Raw genomic sequence first — 16,927 nt, forward strand, 5'->3', positions numbered from 1 at the left:
TGGACCAAAGGTTATTCAACCATTTACAAGTATTTTCCCTACAAGCCACTGTGGGGTGGTTAGATAATCTTTGGCTTGATAGCAAAGTTCCTAACGGGAAACGAAGTTTGCTATCAAACCAAAGATTATCCAACCATTCACTAGTGGAATCCTCAAAGGACCAAGATTTCCAGTGTTCCGATTCGCATCCTTCGCATTCGAAAACTAGGGGGAATGATATGATACATCTCATATGGCAACCTGATTGCCACAGAAACCGAGACTATGAAATCCAGGAACAGAAATGTCTCATCAGGACCAAGGACTGCACAGCCAGCCCTTTAGAAACAAGTTATACAAATTAGCCACATGTTATGGTCATTGTCTCTTCTTTCAGCAAAACTAATGCTTATGTACTTTTGAAGATATAACGAATAAAATAAAGTTCTTTTATTTTAATCTTGTTTCATGTCCAAACGATGAATTGATTTTATCATTTGAAAGTTAATCAAGTAATTCAAATGCTAGTGTTGGAATGAACATGAGACGTCCTCTTCAAGAACACCATAAACATAAGAGGACCCTGTCTTATGAAACTCTCACAGTAAAGGGTTGGTTACGAAAGAGATTATGCCCGGAAACCAAATGCTACTGGGGAAAAATGCACCCGAAGTCTTGCATAATTCGATGCAAACAAGTAAACTTTGCGCAATGCTAAAACAAAAATCACTTTCATTTATCAAACGTGCCAAACAACACAAGTACAAAAATACAAAAAGAAAACAACAAAGGAAGAGAAAACTAAGAGCTAAACTACATCGCCCTAGAACTCGGGAGAAGTAGGCGGATCCGTCGCCAGCTCGGGATCTTGGCCTTCATCATTATTCTCTTCATGTTCCTCCTCGGTTCTCGTATAACTATCTTCCATCTGGGCATGCTTCTCCTTGGTAGTTGCAGCCTCTTCGGCTTTGGAGCTCAAGGTTACCTCCAAGTTATTCACCCCATCAGTGGAGGCAGACTCGCGCTCGGCAGCAGCAAACACAGTGTTTTGGACCTTAGACCATTTAGCCTTGGCTTCTTGAAATTGTACATTTAGCTGAGAGGCTTCTTGGCTGAGGGCCACCACTTCCTGCTCACTATGTTGCAACCGAGCCTCTAACTCACCCGCCTCTGTAGATTTTTCTTCCAGTACCAGGAGGCGAGCAGCGATCTGGTTCCTCTTGGCCAACAACTGATCTCGCTCGTACTTGAGCCATTCTTTATCAAGGATAAATATTTGAAGGCCCTCGAAAGTAAGGAAGTTAGTTTGCGAAACAAAAAACCAAGTTAGAAATTCCATCATAGCAAGTTAAGAACCAACAAGTAGTAAAGAGAAAATATATTATCGTTGTTGCATTGTGCATGGCATTATTTAACAAACACTCTCCCAAGAGAGAGTGTATATTCTTCTTATCCTTTTATGAAGCCAGCAGATTCCGATAACTAGCGAGTTTCACCGGTCGAGACAGCAGATGGCACTCGGTAGATACCGAGAGGGAGACACCCCTTCTCCTATGGGGACCTGCAGAAGGGGTGAATAGTTGTGCCCCAAATTCCTATGGTCTGGGGACTGGGGAGGAGGGACATCCTCCTCTCAGGCGTCTGCAGTCGGTAAGGGTGATGTAGCATTTGTTGATGATGAAAGGATGGCCAGCGTGGAAGGTGATTCTGATGGTGTTGGGGGTTGAGGAGCAATTACGACAAAGGCAGTGTTGTTTGTTGGTTGCTCACCAATCGAAGATAGAAGAGGCCCAGTACTCAGCCTCATAGTACCGGGAGCAACAACTGGCACTGGAAATGGAGAATTGGCATTCACCACCAAGTCAAGCCCTCCCAAGAGTGCTTGGGCGTCGTCCCCAGTTGGAGTAATAAGCTCTTCAGATTAAGCATTATGTAGAGATGATGAAGGTCATTATCTCCTTTGTAGGGAAGCCCCTTCATCACTGGCTTCCCCATCATCGTCGATAACCACAGTGGTTGCATGTAGCTCGGGTGCGACTTTCTTCACTTTCTTATTTTTGCCCTCGGTCGAAGAAGAACACCGCCTTTTTGGTTGCTTGTTCTCCGACTGAGGACTCCGAGAGGAAGCGACTGCACCGGAAGTAGATCCGATGGCGCAGGTTCACGTGAGATCCTCCTTCAACAGCCTCGCAGCCTCTACGGAATCAACCAAAACGTCCTCCTCAGGGATGGTAACAGAGCCATGCGGGAGACCTGAATCCAACAAAAAGGTAAGGTTAGCCTGTTTTCTTATGAACAAAGATGAAACGAAGGCAGAATCGATTTTATGAGTTAATTTACCATGATTCTTGGCCCTCCAGTCGTATTTGGGGACCAACTCTTTCCACCGGCGAATCTCAGGCATGGTGATGTCCAGAATCTTCTGAACCCACCGGTCCAAACCTTAAACCCTTGGTGGTGCACACCGAGTTGCTGAAATAATGAAAAGAGAAGGATCAGCAACGACACGAAACAACTTTTTTTTTAGAAAAAAAAAGAGATAGATTTCAAACTTACGTGTACGAGTATAGGACTCGGGAAAGGGTGAAGTTGTGATCGGGATAATATATCTGGTGGCAATAATGTCAAACCGCTCCATCCACCTGCAGTTGTTGTCGTGCTGGTAAGCAAAGCATGGTGGCCACGCTTGATGAAATTTATTACCCCTCCTCCCCCCCCCCCCCCCGAAAAATCTTGGGGGAGTAGAGATTCATCATATGAGCCAAGGTAAGAGGCTCCGTTTCCTGGCATAGTCTCCGCAGACAGGCCACCGTTTGCCACACAGAAGGGCCCACCTGTGCCAAACAAACTTGGTAATGGTGGCACAACTACAAAATTACGAGGTCAATCCCCCCACTCAAAAACAACGCACCCAAAGTAAATGGGTACATATAAACATACATGAAACCCTTCTTAGAGAAGATTACTCGCTCTACCAGTTCGGGAGCAATAGTGTTTAGGTCGTGGCAATCACAGTTCTCCTTCACAGCAAGAGTGCTGGAAGGGCGGATAGAAGAAGAGAATTTGCCAACAGCCTAACTACGGGAATTTGAAGAAGGAAACTTCTCTTCGAAGTCCTTGGCTGTGTTGAGTTGTCTAGGGATGATGGTGCTCACCGTGGGGGGTGGGGTCAGCATCAACGTCAATTTATTTGTCTTTGCTCTACTTCGGGCCCCCACCGAAGAGAAGACCAGAGTTCTTGAAAGAATTAGCAAAGGAAGCCATGATCAGCGGAAGGTAGTAAGAGTTCTTTGAAGAAGGTTAAAGAAAGATGAAAGCAGCAAAGAATTGAATGCAAAGAAGTTGAGAGAGTTTGTAAAACTGTTAAGTGCAAAAGAAGAAGAATGAGGCATCTAAGTAAAGGAATAGGCGGCTAAAATCGTGGCCATGATTACCTCGAGAACTTGCGAAAATATCGCTAAACCGTGAAGTAACACGTGTTTGGGGTATTAAATACAAAGAGACGTGTGTCTTATCAAGCGTTAGAAACTTTTCAGAAGGGTTCAGAAAATTTTTCGCCAAGAAAGGAATCTTCACCAACTTTCCGACGATATAAAGATGTGCCACCGGAAAGCAAGGGACTATCTGTATATGGTAAAATCGTTCACATTAAATATTCGAATGATAAAGTGACACGTGGAACCGGGGACAGATGGAAGACGAAGCAAGTGAAAACCAAGACCGAGGACAACAGTTTTGGTTGGCATCGGGTAGACCCCGAAGGGTACATTATCAACAAGGCAAACAAATATTTGCGAGATGACAATCAATGAAGAATATTCCTCAGTATTAAATACACATCCATTACTGAGAATTTTGTCATTCATAGCTTGCATTTACATATTCATCAATGGCCCCCATTATTGTCATTTAAGAGGGGCTTGATCCTAGGACTTTGTTCTCTAGGTATAGCTATATATAGTGACTTCAACAACTATTGTAGGAGACGAAAATTCTGACAAACTTACGCTACACATTATTCCAAGCTAAATAATACTTTGTTTTCTATCTAACGATATTCTTATTGCTGCCTTCGGAAGCATTGCTCCCGAAATCAAGTTGTCTGCTATTTTATCTCAATTTCAACGCTAAGTCTTGCATTTTACTTAATTTATTTATTATTTTGGGATCAAATCGATTCGCTTATCTATAAATCACGCTATAAATTTAATTGTACCGTTTTACGGGTAAACAGTCTACTTCATTAATATCTAGGTGCTTTTATCCTAAGTTTGGTTGAATTTTTGAATCCAGAATTAGCAATCTCGGGATTAATTAATCCACAACTGAGTATTATTCTATCACACATTGAGGGTGAGATCAATTAATTTTGGGATCAAAACTAAAATGACAAAGATGCCCTTCGCCAAGGCTCTTCCCCCAAAGTCTTTTACACAATAAGTTAAAATTAAAAATAAAAATTTATCCAACTTATCTAGTATACACCAAACACATGTTTAAATTATACCTCGTGTATCCCTTTTTAGTCCAATGAACCAAACATTTTCCAATGAAAATATATTCACTAAATAGTCTCATTATTATGTAATCCACATATTATAATCTCGTCGTTATAATCCCGGATAACTTGTTCCCCTACCAAACAATCCCTTAGTGGACAACTTCCTGAATACGACAAGTTTCATCATTCAACTTTGTTCGAGATTCTTCACAATTTAAGGTCCTAAAGTGGATTACCAAAATTTTAAAGTTTATACAAATTTTTCAAGCCCAAGACCCTTTTTTTAAGACGAATTAACCCAAATATCCGTCCACATAACCGCTTAAAATAAAAATAGTTGTTAAAAGTATAATATATGCATAACTTATATATTATATATGTATAATTGTGTATAATAAATATATAAACTATATATATGGCTAAAAAAAAATAATCAATATGACCGGCTATTTGTATAAAGATCCCTTTTTTATATTTTGACATAGCTGATAGATGTTTGTCTGCAGCATGTTTGTATCGTCTACAAGAGGCTACGCCTATACAAAGAATCTGAAGTTGCTGAACTACAGAGTGATTAGGAATTCTCTTTTTACCTAGTCTGATTTAAATTATAAAATAAGTGTGGCTTCGTTGGGAATGAAAAAGAAAAAAAAATCTTTTTTCCTGTAATTTGCAGATTGCAGCAGTAAGCTTAGGAAATACAATTGACTGGCAAGCAAAAATAACCACCTGAAAAGCCTGCCTAGCAGTCGTTTATACGAGTCAATACGGTTCTATCTGCTTTCCTTGTAGCTAAACCCCTTAGAAAAACACCGTACTGTACTTTTAGGTTTTAACTAGTCGTTTCTCCTTTTTTGGCTTTACCTCTTTCATTTCCTAATTTACATTCACCATTTGAAGCATTTCATACAATTCATGAAGTTATTTGTCTTTTTTTCATTGGAAATGACTCGATCACTAGTCTTTCAACTTAAGCAAAAACTCCATTATCAAACCTATTTCCACCATACTTCGAAATATGATGGATCACGGGGAGCTAGATTATAAGACATCTTGGGTTAAGTTGAAGCTAGAAGCACACAATGGACAGTCATTTCAGAAAGTGTCCGCAACTCCTAGAGTCCCCCTTTCCTTTTTATTAGATGTGTATTTTTCCCTCAGACATCTTTGTGTTTTATTCAGACCTTTATTTGTACTATTCTAGTAGCTCGTGCACTTGTGACACCGGGTCCAGGGTTGTATTAGATATTTCAGTTGTGATGGCTTGCACATTTTTACTTTAGATTATTATAGTTATTTCAGTTCTCTCTTATCATATCATTTGAATTGTGAAAATGGATAAATTGTTCTAACATTGGCTTGCCTAGCAAGTGAAATATTAGGCGCCATCACGGTCCCGACGGTGGGAATTCCGGGTCATGACAAGTTGGTATCAGAGCACTAGGTTACTTAGGTCTCACGAGTCACGAGCAAGCTTATTAGAGTATGCAGGGTCTGTACGGAGACGTCTGTACTTATATTATAGAGGCTATGGAGTCTAGTAACAATTTCACTTCTATTCTTCTCTGTCGTGTGATTTTATTCTATCATTGATAATTAAACTCTTCTATTCTTGTTCTCTTATAGATGGCAAGAGTACGTATTGCATCCTCAGCTAGACAGTAGCCGGAGCCTCGAGTGGCAGCTCCTACGAGAGGTAGAGGTCGAGGTTGCGCCAGAGGCCGAGGCAGAGGAATAACTCAGCCTAGAACTCGAGCAACAACACCATCAGTGGAGCCTCACGTAGATTTTGATGAGGAGGTTCCAGCTCAGACTATACCTGTGGGACCAGTTCAGGTCCCGGAGGGGTTCATCGCCACCATAGTGCTTCAAGACGCTCTAGTCCGTTTGGTGGGCCTTATGGAGAGTGTGGCCCAGGCCGGTACATTTCATATGGAACCAGCCGTCTCTCAGGTATCATATTTTGAGACTGGGGGCTCGGATTGAGATGATTCTTGAAGCAATTTTAACCATGTGACTTGGGGTAAGCAATCTTGACTCACTTGTGATTATATTGCATGATTTTATTTTCGCTTTTGGTAATTGGATTATGGATTTTTAAGAGGAAATTGGGGGGGTATTTTGCCTAAAACTTCATAAAGTGAATTTTTGAGTTTTGAATATTGATTCGGAGTCGGATTTGAGTGAAACTAGTATGGTTGGACTCGAAATTGAATGGGTTGTCAGATTTTGTAAGTTTCATCGAGTTCCGAGGTTCGGGCCCGGGTTGGACTTTTGAGTTGATTTTGGAAATTTTATTAAAGATTCGACCTTTATCGATTGGGTTTGTTTCCTTTGGCATTATTTGATATATTTGAGTTGTTTTGGCTAGTTTCGAGCCGTTCGGAGGTCAGTACGCACGGGATGAAATTTTTGAAGCATCGCTTGGCTTGCCCAGCATTAGATTTGGCTTATTCAAGGTAAGTAACACTTCTAAACTTGGAGCTGAGGGTATGAACCCTGATTATTCGTGTTATGTGTTTGGTGTTGAGATGACGCACATGCTAGGTGACAGGCGTTTGGGCGTGCACCATGTGAAATGTGACTCTGATATTTTTGTGGTACTGTGTAGTTACCTAATCTTATCTAGAACCATGAAATCTCTACGTACTAGAGCTTTTGAGCTTTGATTCATGCTAGAAACCATGTCTAGACCACATGCTTATTCTGCTAGGACCCACCTAGGTCATTGCTACTGTTGAATTATTTGCTTACATTGAAATTATAAACTCAGAATCCTACTAGTGGGGTCTGGGGAGGGTAGAATGTACGCAGAGAATCTTTATATATTGATATGCCCTGAGTTAACTGCATAAAGTCTCTCAGCGATAGCTATTGCCGTAGGCAGTAGGAGAATGTTCTTGATTTCATGAATTTTGGGACCAAGAAAACTGAAAGGTAATATTCAAAACAGAACTTCAGGTAAACCAGCCTGCATCATCACACACTTTGGCGTAACAAAAGAGTCAGATAATCCATTCAAACTTTGTTCAACTCCACGTAAAAACTATGCAAAACTTCTAATGACACACCAAAACCAATCTAATTAACATTACAGTATCCAGTGCTAAACAAGTATGATTGGACAAGTGTACCGCACCCCAAACTATAACAAACAAATATTACACTGGAAAGTATGGTTCAACATGTGGACACGAATTGTGACCACAGATGCTGGAACAACAAATATCCATGAGGGCTGTGCCAAGACCACTTTAATATATATTGAATCACATTGGAAGAATAACAACTTGAGGGGGATGGGGGTGGGGGGTGGCCCTAAAAATAACACAAATCCTCCAGAACAAAACCTTGTAGATGACATACCAAATTTACAGTAGCATTCTGGATGAAGGTGCAAAGACTCACGGAACATACCCAATATCCTTGAAGTACTCATGCTCAAGGGCATTCCTGGCAGTGATTCTCTTGCTGGGATCCAAGCGGAGCATTTTCTGAAAGAATAATAAGTGAAGACATGATTAACACAGGACAAGGGATTCTGATAATAAACTGAAGTCTCTGGATAAAATATTATATAATTTTAAACACCTACTAATTGTCCATGCCTAAGATTAGCACAAAAACAACTCATCGAATTTGCTATACGAAAATGGTTGATAAACACATAAAACAACTGAAACCCGACTGTCTCATTCTCCAATACATGTTATCCAAATAAAAATGGAAGAAAAGGAAAACGGAAAAGAGTAAAGGAGACGTACGATTAGAGGGTAGTGAAGGTCATAGACTAAAGACACCGAAGCATGTATATAAACATCATGTTCAAACTTCAGAAGGAAAAAGAAAAAAAGGGAAACATGAGTGCAGTAGTTTGAACTTCCCCTACCTTTTAGAAATATTATTGGGCAAAATTCTTACTGCTATGAATTGTTCAACGTGCTTCAAATGCGAACTGGATGTTGCAACTTCAAGGCTAGATGTTCAAACAACCAGCTAGTTCTGGCCACTTAATGAACATTTCAACTAGAATAGTTCTCATGAAGAATCAGGCACACATGCTGGAGATACATTCAAAATTCACGTAATATTCGTACTCATAAGATGTATCTTTCATTTGTGAGTTAGTAAAACTTACATCAAGAAGATCAAGGCCTGCTCCATCAAGATTTGGGACAATAGTTGCCAGGTCCTGCAAATATGAGGTGATCCAATTAAGTACTTCACAGAATGAGATTCTTGAAATCTGGTCAGAAATCAAGTAAAGACAAAGAGAAACAAATCACCTTAGAAGGCCATTTTGGGAAGGCAGATTTAAAATCAGGCAGAGTTGTCACTCCAGGCCATGTATCCTCATTTGGAGTACCCATCACTCTTCATATAGAGAAAATTAGAGAACATACAGACGGAAAAATCTAATAACGTAGAGCACAAGGAACAAAAAATTGAAATTCCTTATAAGCGAAAGCTCACTGAAATTATTGATAAATTTCAGTAAAAATCATAGCCACCAACCTATAGACAAAAGAAAGACAAACTATAGCACAAACCCAATTTTGAAACCCTCCCACACCCCATAGAGCAGTAAGAAAAGATAGATCAATTAACAAATAAAACTGCACGTCAGCCAGAACAAATGAAGATCACACTGAAGGATCAGACAGCTAAAACTAAAGTTACAGAGAACTTGAAACCATACTTTGTTTAGTAAATCCCGTTCCAATAACCTTTTTTTTTTATAACCAACTTTACCTTATTTAGTCAGAGATTTTGGACTATGATGCATGATAGATTTGGAAAAGTCATGACGGTGAAGCAAAATTTTACATTATGAAAACATTTTCACCATCAAAGTATCACCATTTACATTCTTTTTGTCAGTAATAAAGCATCCACAAAAGGACGGATGTGTAAATTAACACCTGAAAATCTTGAAAAGTTCATCAATCTCGGAAGTCACCAGGAAACAGAGGGCGCTGAGTCACCATCTCAGCAAATATGCAACCAACTGACCACACATCAACAGGAGTAGAGTAATGGCGCGATCCCAGCAGTATTTCTGGTGCCCTGTACCACAATGTCACCACCTGAAGGAAGGAAGTCAAGCATCAAAATTCAATCAAAACAACATATGGATAAAACCCTCAAATGGGTTCTGGATCTTGGAGAAGGAAATATGAAAGATACAGACTCCACTTTTTAGACGATTGATGGACAGAGTTTGGAATACAATCTCTTCGAATTTATCAACTAAACTAATAGAATAACTTAAAGCTAGAAATGGTTAAACAATACACCATAGAGAAAGAACTTGTTCAGTTAGACAAATTGGAAAAAATCTTGAAAAAGATATCAGACATGACACCAGTTTCGGCTCATAGTCAACCACTTTCTTGTCAGGCTTGAAATGGAATATGAGACAGCAGACAAGGTAATACAATAAGAGTAGGTCCAATGAATCTTTTAGACAGTGAAAAACATGTCTGTACCTCATGAGTGAAAGTTCTGACAGGAATACCAAATGCTCTAGCCAATCCAAAGTCTGCAAGCTTTAAAGCATTTGTACGTCGATCTATCAGCAAGTTTTGAGGCTTCAAATCTCGATGAAGAACTCTATGAGAATGACAATAGGCAATACCACGGAGTATTTGATACAAAAACATCTGCAGAATCAGAAATATTACTTCATTGCTGATCATAAAGAAGAAGCATGTGAAACTGATAAACCTTAACCAATTGAGTCACAATTTATCAAATAACAAATCAGATAAGATTTATTTTTCAGTATATCTGCTTAGGGCATCGCCCTCCCTCTTGAAGTAAGACTGTAAACAGAGATACAAGTTATGACCAGCTTCCTGGTGAAGCAACAAAACTATCAAATGGTGACAAAGCAAACCTCCAAAGTATCATAGACATTTTACTCACTTTAACCAGACGTGGATCCTCAGAGAATTCAGGAGATGAATCCATGTGCTTCTTCAAGTCCAAGTCAAGATATTCAAAGACTAGATATAATCGCTTCTCACTGTGCACTACATCCTGCAACCTGACCAATAAGAAAAAGGAACTTTCTTGAACTTGTAGGAGATACTGGTACAAACTAGAGAAACAGTTTTTCTCACGTTACAAAAGATGCTTTAACATTGCCACTGAAGGTACAGATATGTATGCCGTGAATCTCCTCTAATCTCTAATTTCTTCTAATTCAATCTGCCAAACCAAACAAGAGACCAATCCCTTTTGCACTTACAGTTGTTAAAATAATAATGAAATGGCTGTCCAAGCATCATTCTAGTTTTTCTTTTCCTCATCTCTCATCATCATGCAGACAACTACTGAACCTTTCAACCAGTTTCTAAACCTTTCATATGTATAATGACCAAATCATCTTCTGTTGTCAAATGTCCAAACCCACAAAACAGATAAAGTAATTAACAAATAAATAAAAAGTTAAAAAACAAAGCTTAGCTAACATACAATTTGATAGAAACTTAAGGTTATATGAAATATTACGAAACTAAAGCTTAAATATTCCTAAAAGTTCCCTATCTGCTAATGCAGGAATGACTGCTGAGTGATGGACTTCTTTGCTTTTTAAACATTCTACCTTCAAAATATGTTACTGGTTATTGCACAATTGAAAATGTGTACATATGGTTTTAACCCATACATGCGCAACTTCTACAGCATTTCACTTCTAAATAAGTTGTTGAAATTTCCAACTGAAGAATCCAAGTAATGCCATATAGCTTTACCTTCCGTACTACAAGTTGCCTACAAACAATTGGAGTATAACCAGTAAGAAGTAGAAGTTACCAAACCCAATCAAACTTGAACAAAAGCTGGATATAGTAGTAAAACTAGCAGAAAAAATATATATTCCATGAGGATTCCCCCAGGATATATTGAAGCAATAAGTTTCTACTGCTAGATCCTGTCCCAACGACCCAATGTAAGATGCATCGGATTCTCTTCATCAGAGGACTCCTTGTTGCAGCATTCACATAAGATTGGTATTTAAAAGAAGTTTTCATAAAGTGAAAGAAGCCGGTAAAAGGAACAGCATCAAGCACAGAGTCACAGAAAGCAAATCCAAATTCACTCTATAAAGAAAATTAGAATAGTGAAGACCTAGCAATGATTTTAATAGAGGAGCATACCAAAGCTCAAATGTAACCAACATCACATCGATAGCATAATCACAAGAAACCTAAGTACAGCCCAAATACACTCTCATCGAAATCGCAATATGAAATCACATAGTAATATCACTAGATTATACCTCACAATATTAGCATGCTGCATCTCTTTCAAGAGAGAGATTTCTCTAATAGCTGTGCTTGGTACTCCCTCATCTTCCTGCTCCAGCCTTATTTTCTTCAGCGCAATTGTTTCATTAGTTACACGATCACGAGCCTTGTACACTACACCGTATGTTCCTTCCCCAATCTTCTCAACTTTTTCATACTGAAATTAGCCTCAAAATCACTAAAAAATAAGAGTGATCCTAAACCCAAAAGCGACTAAAGATACAAACCACAACTCCTTTACCTGGTCCATCTAGGTCAAACTCAATGAACTCCCTGAAAAGGAACGAAAAACAAAAAAACGCAGCGATTTTCAGACAGCAAAGTAGTAAGCAAATCAAGCCATACAATCGAAAAGCTAATCCAAAATATGGTATATATTCGACTATCAAGTATGAAGTGACATATTAAGCACATTTTCACTTCAATGCAGACCCGAGCAAGTTATTTAATTGCAATTTTCGCACTTAAGAGTCTGACTACGACGAGAAAATATCATAAAAGTGTGTTTGGCATGACAGAAAAGGCTTTACTCTGAAATTTTAGTGTTCGGTTACTGAAATAGTCAAAATGTTTTCTCCGTACTACATTGCAACTTCAAACTTAGAAAATATTAGTAATTAATAATAAAAATAAAATTAATTAGGGAAAATCAATTTCAGTTGGTTTAAATGCTCGTCCGATAAGAATGGCTAGTCCGCAATTTCAATTGAAGCAACTAATATACTAATCTCGCTTATATTACAAACACCACACTGTTAAACATCACTACATCAGAGATCTCCAATTCAATCAACACATTAACCAACTCAAAGCATATAATAAACCGCAAACAGATAATTGAGAAAAACGGCAAATGTATTAGATATAAAAATGCTACATTATTCAAATTTCGCGGTAATCAGTAGATAAAATCTAATAAAGCTTCAAATCTGTTGATTTACAATTTACATACAAAAATGACGAAACAAAAATGGCAGTAAGTCATATGTATAGTATGGTGAAGTTGTGTGTCGCCATCGTAAGTAGAAATGAGAAAGGGATTGGGGAATGTGGAGTCACCTTTGGTCGGATAAAGAGGACGAAATCGCCGTCTTGAAGCGGAGGAGGAGGCGACGGGCAAGTGTCGGCGTACTTGTACCAAAATGTTTGGACTACAGTCAATACTCTTCTTTTGCTTCTATTTGCATAGAGGGCCAAAATGCATTTCACTATTTCATTGCTTTTTTATTTTCCCTTCTTTCCTTTTTAATAATGTAATTTCTTTGTTTTGTTTTTGAGATTCTAAAGAAACTGATATGAATATTACTAGTTATAACAATGATCAATATAATAGTAATATGATAATTGAGAAAATAGTATTACAAATTGAGATAATTGTTCGAGGTCTAAAAGATTATAATAGTAATAAAAGATCCTTGTAGAGCTCTAAACAGTTAATCTTAAAATATTTTATTCTCGTGGTTGCCTAGTGGTGTTTAGATTCATGCCTAAAATGAATTTTAACTTTTTCTTTTATAATAGTGGATCCTCAAATCTAGCTACCATTAAGGAGCATGGTGAAATAGTTTAATCATTTTACCTTTAAACGGCGGTCTCGAGTTATAATTTGAAAAAAGAAAAAGAAAAACTATCCATTTATCTTGGTCGGAAGTTATTTATCCCCTTTAGTAGACCTATCGAACACGAATCCGGATTAATAGAGTCATTAAATTTGAAATACTGAATACCTAAAGGAAAAATTAATTAAAATATAAAAAACACTTCCTGATAACAATTTTTTTTTTTGCCCATTTGAGGGGGGAAAATAGCTACTTCTACCATTGTACGCCTTATAAAGCAAGCGTGCTCCTGGAAAAACGAGTAAATTGTGTGAACATCTAAACTTACTGCATTTAAAATGAATGCCACGTTAATTAAGAGGATTATAAGTTTTTCTTGTACAAAGTCATTATGGTTGGGGAAAATTGTTTCGACATTGTTAATTAGGTTTAAAAGATATATTCAACCCTCTCTATAACAGTCTCGTTTGTTCCGATATTTTTTGACTTTTATAGTGAATGATTGTTATACACCTATAATAACATTTGATGTTTTATATTTTTTAATTGTTATAACCAAAAATTATCCAAAAGTTAATTTTTTTTTATGTTGCATATAAAAAATAAAAGAATTCTATCTTAAATTTGAATTCAACCGTTGCCTTCTGTGAAACTAACTAAAGTGTTTTTCTATGAGTAACTAACTCTTAGTTAATTGCATGTTTAAATTTAAATAAAGCACCCATTGGCAAAGGTCATAAACCTTGTCTATATAAAGGGTATTCTATAGAAGTCTTAAACAACTTCTAAGCAATCTTATATACAACATCTCTCTGTCTATTATTAGATCTATTTATATACATCAAATCTTCGTTAATTACTTTTTTCCAAATCCTTCATTCTTTTGGGTTGAGTTCTTGTGGTTGGGAAATCGAAGAGTGCGATTTTGATTTCTAGAGTAGGCATTGTATCCTAGGGATAGATTTTCCTTTAACCATTTGCGCTGTGTGGGGTAAATTACTATCCTAAAGATAGTTTCCTGAAAACGCCTTGTCTACTCGTTTCAGATTTCTTATTAGATTGTCTTGCTTGAGTTTACTCCATTGGTTTATTTTCAATATATTTATATAACAATTTTAGGATAGTAATATTCTGATTCAATGGACTCTTCTTTGTCGGGCAAACAATTTCAAGATGTGGCGAGGCTTGAAAAGTTCAACGGGATGAACTACAAGCGTTGGAGTATGAAGATGATGTATCAATTGACGATTGCGAAAGTCTACTATGTCTTGACTTGTTCATATCCTCAAGACGGAAAAGTAGATGGGCAGCTTTCGGACTCACAGCAAAAATGGCTTGAAGATGATTTTGTGTGCCGCTCAATGATCCCGAATGCAATGAGTAATGCCCTCTTCAATGTGTTTCACAAATGCTACCCTGCATATGAGTTGTGGGTTGCCATCTCGCGAAGGTATGTAATAGAAGATGCTGGAAATAGATCCTTCTTAATTAACAAGTATATTAATTTTAAGATGGATGATTCCAAACCTGTTATTGATCAAGTAAATGAATTAAATAAAATTGTCTCTCAATGTGCTGATGTGGGTGAGCCAATTACTGAGACTTTTCAAGTTTCTAATATTATTGGTAAATTTCCTCCTTCTTGAAAAGATTACCATATGAAATTAAAGCACAAGACGGCGTCTCTAAACTTGGATCAATTACTTCAGCATATTCAAATTGAGTATGAGGCTAGAAATAGAGATTTGCTTGTTTACAATGGAAAGGATAAAGTGCATAATATTGAAAATTTCACATCCTCCAAATCTGCTAAAACCAAGGTCAACAAGTTTCACAATGGAAACAAGACTTCTGATTATAAAAAAAGATTTGATTCCAAGAATGGTATTAGTAAGAAGAACAGAGGACATTGCTTTGTATGTGGTAAAATGGGACATTTGGCTAGAGTTTGTAAATTTCGCAAAGGTAAGAAAGGTAAGAAAGAAGAAGCCAATGTCATGGAGCAAGAAGAAGAAATGGTTGATGTTCTTACTGAAATTCTTATGATGCATAGCAATGAAGAATGGTGGTTAGATTCTGGAGCAACTTGCCATATCACTCCATTCAAAAGTGGTTTCAAAACATATGAAGATGTAAAGGATGAGAAAACGGTTTACATGGGCAACTCCGCCACTTGTGCTGTTATGGGAATTGGCACTATGCAGCTTCCGCACCCTCAAGAATGTTCATCACATTCCTGGAATTAGGAAGAGTCTTGTTTCTATTAAAAAACTTGATGATCATGGTTTTAGAGTAGCATTTGATTCCCAAAAAGTTATTATTTCCAAGAACGGATCATTTGTTGGGAAAGGATATGCTAAAGACAATATGTATGTTTTAAGCATGAATAAAGTTTCAAGTGCTTCTGCTTATATTGTTGATGATGTGAATGTTTTTTGGCATTATAGATTAGGTCAAATAGGTAGTAATGCAATAAATCGCATGATTTCATATGATTATTGTGATGATCCAAAAAGTCATTTTATATTTTAGAACTCGAATCTGCGCTCTTAAGACTTAAAAATCTTATTTTTACCCTCCTCAATTTGCGTACGCAATCCGAACATGTTTCCGGAAAACTTTTATGTTGAAATTTGATGAAAATAAGAATTTATGCCTTAAAAGTTAATTTTAGTTGATTTCGGTCAATATTTTTGGTAAACGGGCCCGAATATGTGCTTTGACGATCCCGGTAGGTTCGTATCGAATTATGGGACCTGGGCGTATGTCCGGAATCGAATTCGGAGGTCCCTAACTTGAGTTATGAATTTTTGATGAAAATTAAAAGTTTGAAAATTATTTGTTTTTAAGAATTGATTGAAATTTGGCATTTTTAGTATCGGGTCCGTATTTTAGTTTCGGAGCTCGGCACAGGTTTATTATGATATTTAAGACCTGTCTGTGAAATTTGGTGAGAAACGGAGTTGATTTGACATGATTCGGACGTCCAGTTGAGAAAATAGAATTTTTAAAGTGTTCTTGAGAATTTCATTTGATTTGGTGCTAAATTCGTAGTTCTAGGTGTTATTTTGGCGATTTGGTCACGCGAGCAAGTTCGTACGATATTTTTAGACTTATATGCATATTTGGTTTGGAGCCCCGAGGGCTCGGGTGAGTTTCGGATAGGCCACAGGATGTTTTGGACTTGGGAAAAATCTGGTTTTCTGCAAATTCTGATGTCTGGCATATCCTCCTTCGCGTTCGCGAAAGTCCTCTTGCGAACGCGAAGAGTAAACTGATGAGGTAGGGATTTCTTATTCGCGAACACGAAGGCTTGGTCGCGAACGCGAAGCGATGGGGGTGTTACCCTTCGCGAACGCGACAAGCCCATCGCGAACGCGTAGTGTTAGGCATTGGGGAGGGGGAGTCAGCCGTTCCTTCGCGAACGCGAGAAATGCCTCGCGAACGCGAAGGCCAGGGGAGAGTAACCATCGCGAACGCGAGCTGGGTCTCGCAAACGCGAAGGCTTGGCAGCCAGTACCCTTCGCGAACGCGACAGTGCTCTCGCGAACGCGATGAACACTGTCACCCAACAC

General features: G+C 38.0%; 2 protein-coding genes across 2 annotated transcripts; one reads left to right on the plus strand and one right to left on the minus strand.

Moving 5' to 3' along the window:
* Positions 1 to 7,543: 7,543 nt before the first annotated feature.
* Positions 7,544 to 12,936, minus strand: LOC107785170 (cell division control protein 2 homolog A; the record flags this gene model as incomplete). Its single annotated transcript, NM_001325396.1, is given in 14 exon segments — positions 7,544 to 7,974; positions 8,619 to 8,672; positions 8,767 to 8,854; positions 9,403 to 9,405; positions 9,408 to 9,414; positions 9,416 to 9,435; positions 9,437 to 9,567; positions 9,970 to 10,143; positions 10,409 to 10,443; positions 10,446 to 10,456; positions 10,458 to 10,529; positions 11,766 to 11,950; positions 12,035 to 12,066; positions 12,853 to 12,936. Coding segments are annotated over 13 exon segments (879 nt in total). The 3' UTR covers positions 7,544 to 7,884.
* A 1,555-nt stretch (positions 12,937 to 14,491) lies between these two features.
* Positions 14,492 to 15,598, plus strand: LOC142177282 (uncharacterized). Its single transcript, XM_075245754.1, has 2 exons — positions 14,492 to 14,936; positions 15,003 to 15,598. Exons 1-2 carry the CDS (start codon positions 14,492 to 14,494, stop codon positions 15,596 to 15,598), a joined length of 1,041 nt encoding a protein of 346 aa, XP_075101855.1.
* The last annotated feature ends 1,329 nt before the right edge of the window (positions 15,599 to 16,927 follow it).

Source organism: Nicotiana tabacum, chromosome 23, assembly GCF_000715075.1.
Source record: "Nicotiana tabacum cultivar K326 chromosome 23, ASM71507v2, whole genome shotgun sequence".
Lineage (NCBI taxonomy): Eukaryota > Viridiplantae > Streptophyta > Magnoliopsida > Solanales > Solanaceae > Nicotiana > Nicotiana tabacum.